The following is a 13,580-nucleotide window of genomic DNA, read 5'->3' as shown; positions in this document are numbered from 1 at the left end:
TGTACTTGTCGTATGGTACTATATTTGTATTTTACTGAATTATTAATAGAGACCAAATATTACAGATATCATTATATATACTGATGTTGATTTGAGTTGAAATGAAAACTCTTCCCTGCCGCTTTTTTAAGGTGCTGGCTATTCTGGTCAGAGCAGTAGTGGATGGTGTGGCAGATCGTGCTGGAGAGGTAGCAAGTGGATTGAAGGGGAAATTGCAAGAGCTCTTGGGCAGAGTGACTTCACGAGTGACAAATGATGGGGAGATCTGGAGACTTTATGCCCGACTTTATGGAAATGGACAGAATAGTGGTGAAGATCTTGAAAAGGTAAATGTGTTGTGAGGTATGCGTTTCTATCGATACACACTTCTGGTACAAACCTTCTATTCTCTAACAAACTATAGTGCTATAGTAAGACATGCTCGTGTTCCAGACATGTTTTGCTTTAGTGTTTCTATAAGCTTATTTTCTGCTTTTCGTGTTCCTACAGCACACATTTTTATTATCTAACAGGAGCAAGATGTTTTACATCAGTTTTTGTGGATTTTTAAAAAATCTCTTTTATCAGTATTTCATTTTAAAACATCCTATCACAGCATATGTGCATTGTCTTGGATTTGTATTCTGAAACTTTTCTTGGCAGCAATCTAATGTCTGTAATCTAATGGTGGTATTATTTTTTTTTAATTGGAATCTTTGATTCTGAAGACAAGATATTGCAGATTCTGGAAAGAAGTGGATCTTAATGGCATGATCCAGTAGCATCATAAGCCATCTATATTCTTCTTTGCAGTCACTAAGCGAAAAAGCAGAGAGAGTCTATACCACAGTTACAGTTCCCAGAGTAAAAGTGTTTTGTCCTTACTTAGCTTAAAATGGAATTAAATAATGCTATTTAATTCTTAATCTGTTGAACCATTGGTTTCTCTTTACCCGTCTCTGGTTTTGCTACGTTAACTTCCATCTCTTGTTCCTATCACTTCCCAGGTAATCGAGTTGATTGCATTTCCAAAATAACCACTCTGCACTGCTAGAAGTGTTTACTTTGTTGTATGCTGGAGTGTGCTTTGCATTTGGTATTAGATTTCCAAAATTCAAATAGCCTTCCACACTCCAAAAATACTTATGGGTTATCAGATCTTCACTGAAGCTGAAAATACACAAGGTCAGCATTCAGTATGTGTTTCCTAATGGGGGTATGCCTTTGGCCTGGGCAAAAATGTCAGTCTGGAGGATTGCTTGTCACTTGATGTCAAGCATACTAGGCAGATGGTCGGGCCTAAAAATTGTATGCCTGTGGGGTTAAAGTTATAATTATTTGGGCCTTGCTCATTGTCTTCCTCTTTATGCTCTGCCCTGTGAAATGTCTTGTTTAGTCATTGCTGGTGTCCATTATACCTCCAATTCCTCCCTTTTTTCCTTCCCTATTTTTCTTTACAGCTGAACAATAAAAGGGATTTGGCCTATTTAGAATTCAGAAATACAGACACTGCAATATCCTGTAATATATCCTCAAATTCTTACTCAGACATGCAAAGAAGCAGAGGCCCTGTCTATACTATAAATGTAATCATTTCAGAATCCGGTTACATCACAGTATTTTTCACTAACCCAGTTAAAAACATGGTTTCAATTTGTAGAGTAGACAGGACTTTAACTGTGTTTCCTAATCAGACTGGTTATGGAACACGCTTACGGTCTAGCTTGCCGTGCAAAATGGTATCATGTTTATAAATACTTAAGGTATGCTTATGTGTGTATCCAAGTATCCTGGTATGACGGTACCGTATATATAGATCATGAAAGAGCAAAATTGCCTACAGCCACAGCATATATTAATTTACAGTGTAAAAATTAATTTACAATACACTAGATAATCACTGGTAGCTTTTCTGATATCATATTATAAAGTAAAAATGTTAAAAACAGTATTTATTGGCTTCACTGCCACAAGCACCATCATGTGTCTGTCAGATATTAAGTGAATATAACTATCTGTAGAAAAATTCCAGATGTATTGTTGCAGTTTTCCACCCACATTTATTATGCAAAAGGTCAATGAATTCTCAAAGGGCATTATTTACTATATGTGGCATCATAGGACAAAGAGATGGGAACAGATCTATCATAGTGTCATGTACCTCCTTAGAAATGTAGGGTTTGACCTTTATTCCATAATGTAATACCTTATTTAGTGCGGATTTCATTATATTTAACCAATTTTGTTCCTGACATCGCATTTGAAAGGACAACCCTGTATGCCTGGCTATTGTAAAGGGTGGGTTGGTTGTTGGGTTTTTTTACCTTTCTGCTATGCTGCCATATCTGATGCCATGAATCACTAGAGTCTACAGTTACAATTCACAACAGTGCTTTGTAAATTGAATCAAAGTCAGACAGGGTTTACAAGTCAGGAGTGTAAAACTACTGAAGTGTTGGGTTTGTGGTTTTTTTCTTTAGCTTAGCATATATTTACTCTTACACTTTTATGTATCCAACCTGCCACCTCATTCAGTACTTCATTCTTTCCTATGCTGAATGCAGTCCAGTCCACCCCTTTCCCACCGAGGAATCTTTCCAACCTTCAAGTTTCCTGCTGATCCATACCCAGGCTATGAAACCCTTCTGTTCCTTGAACTTTCCCCAGCTCATAACTGTTTCCTTCCAGGATAAATCCAGGTTCCAGAAGTGCAAACAAACAGCCCGCAAGACTTCAAATTCTTTCCCCTCTCTGACATCTGTCAGCAAAACCCCCCCTAATTTGCTGGTCTGACTCAGACACGTGCAGATTGAAATCAGACTGCTGTAAAAACTGTTGTTCCTTCTCTTTGAAGTTCTTGCCTCTGCTGGCCAGAACTGCTACCAATTATAACCTAGGTTATTATGAAAAAAAATTAATTTGCTCTGGTTTGACTTAATACACCTTTATTGCAATTTACAGCAGCATAAGCAGTTCAATCGTCCGTGCCATAGTGATTGGAACTCCAGTGGGAGAGAGAAGGTAGAAGCTTCTGGCGTGACGACCCCCAAATTTAATCTGTCTGTGTTCAGCAATCAGAAGTCTTTATTGCGCTCATGTACATGTACCGCACTGAAAGTTTTTTATTCCTTTATATGGTATTTAAACTCTTCAAAAAGATAATTGAAGAGTTGTCATTGAACCGAGCCATGTCATTTCTGGCATGTATTTGTTTCATATTTCTGATGCTGTAGAAAGAAAACAAAACTCGAAAGCAAAAATTAAATTCTTCTGCTTAAATTTTTCTTTTTTTTTTTTTAATGGGACCCTCCTTCCATATTGTTTACATTTATTTTTCCTGTTCTCACTGAGAACCAGAGTAGTATGGCAGCTAGTCGCTGCATCTGTAAAATACATTATTTGCCAAGAATACATATACAAAAAGAAAGCTTTGGTGTATTCAGTTATGATTTTTTTAGGTACAAAATTGCTGTTCAAAGTGTGAGTACAAGTATTTTTCCGTTTTTCATGTGCATTTAATTATGATGACCTGGCAAACATGGGTCACATCCATCAGTCTAGACAGATTTTTAAAAGATAAAAATTAGACACATGTTACTATATATGCCTCTCATATTTGAGATGCAATATTGGTGAAGAACATCTGTGTTACAGCTGGTGCTTACCGTTGCAGAGAAGGACACTACTCCAACTCACAGGAAATCAAGCATAGTAAAGATACATTCATTTTCTGGATTAAGCATTAATTTCATAGATACTTAAAACTAAATTAGTGTCCTAGTTTGTTTTCTCACATACTGATCTTTTTTTTTTTTTTCCTCCTTGCAGTCACTGCAGTGTCTCACTAAGGCACATAAATGTGAAATTCAATCAAGTGATTGGGAGAAAGATGTTTCTTCTTTTAAGGAAGTGGTGAAAGGAGCCATAGAGATTGCACGTGGTATGTTATACCTGAAAAGAACTTTTATTATTCATGAAGAGTACAGCAAATATTTATTAAGCTTAGTAACAAAATAATATTATACTTTACCCATTATATATATTCCTACTACTGGGAGTCCTCTAACAGAGAGCATCATCCTGATAGTGCATACAAAAATATACTTGGAATGAGGCAGAAATTGTGTTGGGTGATTCAGTAAACATATGACTGGTAAACATGGAATCAATTAATTTCATGGTCTAGCAATTTCATAATGCAAGTGAAAGTGCATCCATAGTTCATCTCAGTCCTCAAATCATCACGTAAGTTTGATTGACTGTGCCAGTCAGGAGATGGACAAAACTTAGACTCAGTAAGACTATTCACTGTGCTGTGATATTTATGTTTAAGAAGGATACAGATACCTGTTGGGTTTAGTTATCTTCTCAAAATTACTTGGCATTCTTTTTCTTTGTGTTTCTTTTGGGGGATATTACATTAAAAAATTGTCTATGGAAGGTATCAAGATTTTTAATTAAATGTTGTTGTTTAAAGATTATTGCTATAGAAGTAATGCTTTTTTGTTTTGGGGTCCTTTTCTTCTGTGTTTGGATTCTAGTGGCTATAAAATGCAGTAAGAACAAATGTAATCGTCAGGAAGCTTTGCAGATACTTTCTTCAGCTCGGCTCAACTTACGTGGCTTGTCATGCAAAGCAAAGGTAGGAATTTTTGTTTGAAAGCCAGGAATCTTTGTTCTGTTGCCAGAAACCATTTCTGGTTTGAGTCAATTATAGATCAAATAATACCTGCCTGTCCCAGTGCATCATCAGATGGATATTCATCTCTCTGCTGTTAAGGATTCCAGCTTTAAGTAGACTTTTATTTCCCTTCTTCCTGCTAGGCTTTGACAGAAATAAACCTACTAGTCTAAGAGATAGCATTGAAATTTTAGAGTAAGTTAGAATTTTACTTAAAATGTTGGGCAGACAGACTCGAATGTTTGGAAGAAATCAGTTATTTCAAAGACCTGTTCCTTATGTGAGTAGTCATGGGGGGAGCAGGGCAGTCTCAGAAAGAAGGGATGTAAACCTGCAGAAAGGACCAAATCGTATCAGGACTACTTTGCATCACTTGAAGTGTTTTAAAAACAGAGTTATTTATTAAAAGAGACAACTAATTTTTAATAAGGTTTTCATGGATACCTTACCAATTCAGATATTAATTTGTTGGAAAATGTCATCATGTTTGAATCATATGTTTGGGTTTTGGAGTTGTGCCTCCATAGCCAGGCACCCAAAGAGCCGAGTCTGTCTCTGCACCATTAGTATCCTAATTTTACCCTTCATCTTACAACATGAGACACAGCCATTGTTTAACTGAGGACTGATCTGTAATACGTTTTCATTCAAAATACACTTAATGTCTTAAAGTAGTATTCTTCCTGGCTGTGTGGGGTTTAGTAAAAGTGAATTACAGAGCATAACTTTTATAGCATGTGTGCTTGTGTTACAAAGTGTTGATCTGTCATCAGTGTGCTAAACTTGACTCACTCTCTTTTAAGTCCTATAATTTTAAGGATAAAAGCCTAGGAAAGTTGTATAAGCAGACACCAGCTGGTTCTGTAACTGTGATTTTAGATACTGTCTAAGTCTACTGTAAGTCTTCGGAATGTGGTGAAAAAAGCCACAACATGTATGTTTTGTTGTGATTCACAAAATGTTTTTTTAAAAAAAAAAAGTGTGTAGACTGAGTATGACTGTAGAGAAAGCAAGACTACTTGACGTAAATGATATAAATACAAGTACTGGTGGTTTATATTATGCAAGATCATGCAGTATCTGAAAGATTAAGAATAGGTGAGTCTAGTAAATTGTATTCTTAATTCCTGAAGATACTAATTAAATGAACATCTATATTATTGGCAGATAATGGTGCCTCTAAGTTTTATGGCACTTCTGAGAAAACTGACATGTTAGAGATAAAGCTATTGGTGTGACCTCACTGTTTTTGAATACTTTCCAAGATGCCGTCTTATTTTTAATTTAAAGCCATATTGATTTTCCAAAGTGTGTTGTGGTTTAAAAACTCAGTCATCTTCTGTAAGATCCTATGCACAAACAGTTTAGCACTGTTTATGCCTGTCCAAGCTTGACTGCAGCATCTCCTTTTGCTGCCTTGTGAGTCAATATTGGGGGGGGGGGGGATTTTTTTCTTTTTTAACAGAGAAAAGCACTTAAAAAAATGGGCTAAGAGCAGACTTGGTAGTTAAGGTTTAAGAAGGAATAAAGGAACAGTGAAAGTAACTTTTGAAACATAAAATGCCAAAATTTTGTAGTCAGGGCATGCAGTTGGCACAAATCAGTAGTTTTTGTACAGGTGAAACGATGTAACTTCTCAGACTTCTCGCCTTTCCTGGGATCTCCACCTCTGACATTCCAGCTCCTGTGTTGTGCCGGACTCGTGATGCACCCACAGTCTGCTGAAGGCTGCAACTCGAAAATGTGTTGTTAATGGGCTCCTTTCTGTACAGAGCTGCCTGGGCAGTCGCATGCTCTGGCAAATACCATAGTGGGCTCTCTTCTGCTCCTTGCCCCCATGCATCATTTGGATCTGACAGGTGGGGTCTCTGAAAAGCAGAAAGGTCATGGAGCTGTATCGTAAATGCATGAAATGTGGGTACTGTTTTGTGGAAACATGGGGCACAAAGCCCAAAGAATGATGGTGCATGAAACTTCCCCGGGCTGCATCTAGTTGAATAGATCTCTTTAACTGTGTGGAAAAAAAAATGAACAAATAATTATATCATCCTGATTTATTTAGCTGTCTTAGCCAGAAAGAACCAAACTTTTCTGTCACATTTCCAGTGTGAGCTCTTTGGGCTGAAAGTCAGAAAAGTTTCTGTACTTATAGCAGGAACAGGTTCCTATTTTTGTGTAAGATGTTCCTTTTTTCAGTGACAACACTGTTCTGAGGCACATTGAAGACTGTGGTTGGGGCCTTTTAAGTACATTTTTGTTTATATACGTATCTGTATTGTCCCATTATGTTTTGATGATATAATGGTGTACAGATGTACTCCAGAGCAACTTTTGTTTTCTTGGTTTGTTTTTGTCTCTAAATGTAGGCTTTTCCTTTGTGTCAAATGAAGTGTGAATCACTCTCCCTTTACATAATAAAGGGGAAACATATGTTTGGGTGTCCCCCCCCCAACACCATATTTCCGTGGAGTGGTACCTCACACAGCCTCCCTATTACTTGAGTCAAATGACAGGTCCTAGCCTTGCAATAGCAACATGTTCTGGTGCAGCATGCACAAAGCTCCACTCAGAGCTTGCATATCTCAAAGCTTTAGACAAGTCATTCAGCATTTGTCTCCCTTGGCTTCCCTGTAAATACATGAAGACTATGATTGCTCATGAGTTAGCTGCTTTGTGTTTCTGTTAATGTCTTAAGGTCTTTAAGAACAAACTATTTTTATTACTCTGTTATGTTTTGTTTTCTCTTGTATAACTTAATTACACACAGATGAATGTCTCTACCCACGCATGTCTTGACATCAAATGTTAAAACATGTTTATTTGAGGTTTTGGAGAAAATGATGCAACAGAATATGACACTGGGAAAAATGGCCATTAAAATTCACAACTGCTAACTTATCAGCAGGTGGGTTGTAAACTGCAGTGACAGTATGTGAGATGTTCTTACTACTTTGAGTTTCATGGTAAAGTCCTTTACTTCCGATGGGATCAGGAGTCAGCGTAGGCAGTCAGGTCAGAGCAGAAACCCAGCGTCCACAGGAGGATTTGGCCCCTTTAGCAAAATATCAGGTGTGTGGCACAGACCTCAGGTCTATATATGTGTGTGTATACATATGTGTGGGGGTGTGTATATATATATGTACCTTCTGTTTATTAGCCACAAAATGGCCTTTTTAAAGAGAGAGGTACCATCATAGGTACCAAAAACACAAAAGGCAGGATAATGGTGATGAGCTTCCTGTATTCTGTCTCTACACTAAAACGGAGAAACTGCATGTATATTTTAAAGTAATGTATTTCTTTTTGTCATGCAGCAACTTTTTGTAGATGTAACAAGTAATGAGGTTTGCAGTGAGATAGCTGATGAGGTGACAACTATGGACAACATGATTGCTGAACTTCAGGAACTGAGCAACCAGCTGAGAGACCAGTGCTGACATACGGACCAGATTTCGTGACAGGAAGACAATAACGACATGTTTCTTTTGCCACAGCTTTTGCTGATGAAATGGTAACAATTCTAACACAACAACACTCTCAATAAACATTTTTCTTTACAGTGCTGTTCTTGTGGTCAGCTTTCTTCAGAATTCAGACTGCTTTTTAAGGTTCTTACCTGCTCTCGCTGTCTTACAAAGTTCCATGTTCTGGTTCCTCAGGCCCAGGTTTTCTCGAACAGTGCTACTTGTATTTATAAGGCGATTATTGAGGATTAATTCTGCCTGACTGCATCACACCCAGGCACCAGGCCTCCGCGGGACGCCCCACCTATGTTGCAAGTGGGGGAGCAGGAGAGGTGCCAGGGCAGGAGGAGATGGACAAGCACGCAGCAGAGGCGGGAGCTGGGCCCAGCCTATCACCCTCACCAGCGAGGCGCACAGCCAATCGGAGGGTGCGTCTGTCTGCCACTGGCCAATCAGAGGAGCTGTAAGGCTGGCCCGTCAGTGGTGGGAAGCTGAGGTGAGGGCAGGCTGTCATGGCGGGGAGCACTGTGGGCACTGTGGGGCTGCAGGCAGAGCCAGGGCCTGAGGTGGCTTGCTAGGTCGTCAGGCACTTTCTGACTTTAATTCGTTTTTAATTGCTTACAGGGGAGTAGGAGTGGGGTCCGGAGAGTAAGAATTTAGTCTTTTTTGTTATTCTTGTAATACAATCAAAGTAGCAGGATGTTTGCTGCATTAGGATTTACAAACAGTTGTTACTTAAAGCAGTATTATATTATTCAAAAATACATAACTTGTGTCCCATGGGCAATAGACTAGCACTTCATTTGGGTCTTTCACAGGCATGAGGATTCCACCCCACTGAGGCAGCAATAAAACTGCAATCTAATCTAAAATACTTATATCTGACTAGACCTGAATAAGTTATTTTCATGTAGACTATTTTGCATTGTTTCATTTTTAAGCATCTTTGCTACAGCTCTTCTTAAAATGGGATTTTTCCAGGGTTTTCCAGAAATCTATGCAAAATAGTTTCCTCACTCATCATGATTTTGGCTTTCTTCTGTATGAGAATGATGCAGTCTCCAAAAATGTGGTTATCTATATTCTGGGTATGCACCGTCTGTGGTACAGTCATTAAAACTATAATGTTACTAAATGGCAAGAATATTCTCCCTGAAGAGAAAGTCGGAAGGTAAAAGGAAACCAAACAATTTATTGGATTTGAAGCAGCAGTAAAAGCGTGTTATTTTGGTGTGTGAAGGGGGAAACCATCTTGAAGCCTTTGTAAAGATTTGTATCCTTGTAAAGCTTCTTAGAATGGAGAATAAATTATTTGCTGCCAGTATTTTAAAATGAGGTTCCCACAAAAAATATTATCTTAGCAACAGGTGTACCTGCTAGTGAAGGAGAGCCTCCAGAAAGGGAGGAGGCATTAAAGTTTGTGCAGAGTGAATTTGCTGGAGATACTCTCATTTTGCTCATATGTGTAGTGAGGGGCCCACCTGACTGAAAAAAAAAAAACCAGGCTGTGAGTTTTGTGACAGACTCCTACCACTACTGTCTTTTTATAATTATATTTTTATATGATTTGTCTTATTCACAAAGGAAAAAAAAAAATCTTTAAAACTATTATTTTGTTCCCAGCACTAAATTTTATTGAGAAGAAAGAGTTTAGGTGTGGAATCGTTCGGTGGCAGAAAAATCTCCCATTTTTCTTGTGATCTTATGGCAAATTTTAAACCAGAATTATATCCCACTATCAACTTGAAAATATGAGGCTTGAATTCAGTTGTCTTGATTTAAAAGAAAATAATTTCCATTGAGTCTACCTGAGACACTTTTATAACTGAAGTTTGGAGGTGCAGAACATGAAGACGTATTCGTTTTTGTGTAATGGGTTCTGCCTAGCATTTAATAAGGATAGATGGGAAGTTAACATTTCATATAGAATATTAGAGAGGTCTGTGAGAAGGTCTTCCATTTCCTTTCCCTTTTGATTTTTTTATTTTGAAAATTATTTTTGTTTCTTTGCCTAAGGTGGTCACAGAAAAAGTCATTTTGCTCTTCCAATGTCTCTCCCCTGCAGTACTTCACATGTTTTCTCAGCACAGATTTTTTCCTCGTTTGAGCCTCCCTCTCTTAGCACATGTGTGGAATATAAACAACTTTGTCTTTCACCTAATACAGGGAAAGCCTACTATCCACAGACAGTGTGTTCCTGAAGAGCGGGATGACTAGTGTTATGACAGCATACCAATTTTCCTGTCATAATTAATGTAATAGAGGGGAGATATCTGCAGAGACTTAAAAGTACACAATTTAAATATGTACAGACAATATACGTGGTGTGAAAGATGGAGAGGCAGGAGCTGACTCACTGTTCAGGAGACACTGGCTTTTCAGAACAGATAGCCATGCCAGAAGATCTCAGCCATGAGACTGAACACCTGATGTAAATCTCTTACCAGGTATGTTCTTGCTACCTCTTTCTTTGTATTAGTGGCATTTTCATCCTCCTCAGATACAAGGTGAGCCTATACTGGTTCTTTGGACCTTGTCCTCACCAAAAAGGAGGAGCTGGTGGGGAATGTGAAGCTCAAGGGCAGCCTTGGCTGCAGTGACCATGAAATAGTGGAGTTCAAGATCCTTGGGGCAGTGAGGAGGACACACAGCAAGCTTGCTACCCTGGACTTCAGGAGAGCAGACTTTGGCCTCTTCAGGGATCTGCTTGGTAGAGTACCATGGGATACAGCCCTGGAGGGAAGAGGGGCCCAAGAAAGCTGGTTAATATTCAAGGATCACCTCCTCCAAGCTCAGGACCAATGCATCCCAGCAAAGAGGAAGTCATGCAAAAAAGCTAGGAGGCCTGCTTGGATGAACAAGGAGCTCCTGGACAAACCCAAACACAAAAAGGAAGCCTACAGAGGGTGGAAGCAAGGACAGGTAGCCTGGGAGGAATACAGAGAAATTGTCTGAGCAGCCAGGGATCAGGTTATCAGGCTAAAGCCCTGATAGAATCAAATCTGGCCAGGGATGTCAAGGACAACAAGAAAAGCTTCTATAGGTATGTCGGTGATAAAAGGAGGACTAGGCAAAATGTGGGCCCTCTCCAGAAGGAAACGGGAGACCTGGTTACCCAGGACATGGAGAAGGCAGAGGTACTCAATGACTTTTTTGCCTCAGTCTTCACCGGCAAGTACTCCAGCCACGCCGCCCAAGACGCAGAAGGCAAAGGTAGGGACTGGGAGAATGAAGAACCGCCCACCATAAGAGATCAGGTTTGAGACCATCTAAGGAATCTGAAGGTGCACAAGTCCATGGGGCCTGATGAGATGCATCCACAGGTCCTGACGAAACTGGCAGATGAAGTGGCTAAGCCACTATCCATCATATTTGAGAAGTCATGGCAGTCTAGGGAAGTCCCCACTGACTGGAAGAGGGGAAACATAACCCCCATTTTTAAAAAGGGAAAAAAGGAAGACCCGGGGAACTACAGGCTAGTCAGTCTCACCTCTGTGCCCGGCAAGATCATGGAGCGGATTCTTCTGGAAACTATGCTAAGGTACATGGAAAATAAGGAGGTGATTGGTGACAGCCACCATGGTTTCACTAAGGGCAAATCGTGCCTGACAAATTTGGTGGCCTTCTACGATGGTGTTACAGCATTGGTGGACAAGGGAAGAGCAATGGACATCATCTACTTGGACTTGTGCAAAGCATTTGACACTGTCCTGCATGACATCCTTGTCTCTAAATTGGAGAGACATGGATTTGATGGATGGACCACTCGGTGGATAAGGAATTGGCTGGATGGTCACACTCAAAGAGTTGCGGTCAACGGATCCATGTCCAAGCATGGAGCAGTGATGAGTGGCATTCCTCAGGGGTCGGTATTGGGACCAGTGCTGTTTAACATCTTTGTCGGCGACATGGACAGTGGGATTGAGTGCACCCTCAGCAAGTTTGCCAATGACACCAAGCTGTGTGGTGTGGTCGACACGCTGGAGGGAAGGGATGCCATCCAGAGGGACCTTGACAGGCTTGAGAGCTGGGCCCGTGCAAACCTCATGAAGTTCAACAAGGCCAAGTGCAAGGTCCTGCACATGGGTCAGGGCAATCCCAAGCACAGATACAGGCTGGGCAATGAGTGGATTGAGAGCAGCCCTGCAGAGGAGGACTTGGGGGTATTAGTGGATGAAAAACTGAATATGAGACAGCGATGTGCACTCACAGCCCAGAAGGCCAGCCGCATCCTGGACTGCATCAAAAGAAGCGTGACCAGCAGGTCGAGGGAGGTGATTCTCCCCCTCTGCTCCACTCTCCTGAGACCCTACCTGGAGTACTGCGTTCAGCTCTGGGGCCCCCAACATAAGAAGGACATGGACCTGTTGGAGCGAGTCCAGGGGAGGGCCACAAAGATGATCAGGGGGCTGGAGCACCTCTCCTATGAAGACAGCCTGAGAGACTTGGGCTTGTTCAGCCTGGAGAAGGGAAGGCTCCGGGGAGACCTTATTGCAGCCTTCCAGTACCTAAAGGGGGCCTACAAGAAAGCTGGAGAGGGACTTTTTACAAGGGCATGTAGTGATAGGACAAGGGGTAATGGCTTTAAACTGAAAGAGGGTAGATGTAGATTAGATGTAAGGAAGAAGTTCTTCACTGCAAGGGTGGTGAGGCACTGGAACAGGTTGCCCAGAGAGGCTGTGGATGCCCCATCCCTGCAAGTGTTCAAGGCCAGGTTGGATGGGGATTTGAGCAACCTGGTCTAGAGGAAGGTGTCCCTGCCCATGGCAGGGGGGTTGGAACCAGATGATCTTTAAGGTCCCTTCCAACCCAAACCATTCTATGATTCTATGAGTTCATCACCAGGGCGTTTTAAAACTTTACAGATACAAAAGCCACCTCAGTTTTGTATGGTACTCATTTTCTGTATTCATGCCAGCAGCATTTGGTCCAGAATAGCTCCAGGAGACCATTGTCATGAAGACAATGTTACTATAAAAGCTCTGGCTGTCAAAAAAACTTGCTAGCATAGAAAGAGGAAGGAACATTTCCTAAACAGACTGGAGACTTTCCAGATCTCCATCTTATGGGGAGCATCTGTCTTCTAAGATGGGAATGTTTTTCACTCAGATAACTCCCATGACAACTGCAGAATCCTCGAGGGTTTAGCAGAACTGAACAATCCTTTCCCGATGTAGTTGTCACACCTACAAATACCTCTATAACATCTATGTTATTTTCAAGTGCTTTATGTACAGCTATATGATAACAATTACTTAGTGTGGCATGGACTCGATTAAGCAATATTTCGCAGGAATGGCTTACAGTTCACAGTAGAACTTCAGATACTTCAGATCTTTTTTCTTTTTGACTTTAGAAGTATTAGGGATTACCCATTTTGTCATCTGTCTGCTATTAGAGCTAATTTGGTGTGAAACAGAAGTAAAGTGGATGAGTCTAGAATTTTTCAACTTCTA

General features: G+C 40.4%; 1 protein-coding gene across 1 annotated transcript in view; it reads left to right on the top strand.

Moving 5' to 3' along the window:
• TTC27 (tetratricopeptide repeat domain 27) overlaps positions 1-8,223 on the top strand; it is a 134,586-nt gene extending 126,363 nt beyond the window's left edge. Inside the window, exons 17-20 of the mRNA XM_050893754.1 lie at positions 132-326; positions 3,808-3,919; positions 4,521-4,621; positions 7,975-8,223. Coding sequence (XP_050749711.1) covers positions 132-326; positions 3,808-3,919; positions 4,521-4,621; positions 7,975-8,097 — 531 coding nt within the window. The 3' untranslated portion in view covers positions 8,098-8,223. The remainder of the gene's footprint in view (positions 1-131; positions 327-3,807; positions 3,920-4,520; positions 4,622-7,974) is intronic.
• Positions 8,224-13,580: the final 5,357 nt, after the last annotated feature.

This window comes from Gymnogyps californianus, chromosome 3 (genome assembly GCF_018139145.2).
Source record: "Gymnogyps californianus isolate 813 chromosome 3, ASM1813914v2, whole genome shotgun sequence".
In the NCBI taxonomy this organism is placed as follows: domain Eukaryota; kingdom Metazoa; phylum Chordata; class Aves; order Accipitriformes; family Cathartidae; genus Gymnogyps; species Gymnogyps californianus.
This window is presented reverse-complemented; position numbering and strand designations above follow the sequence as displayed.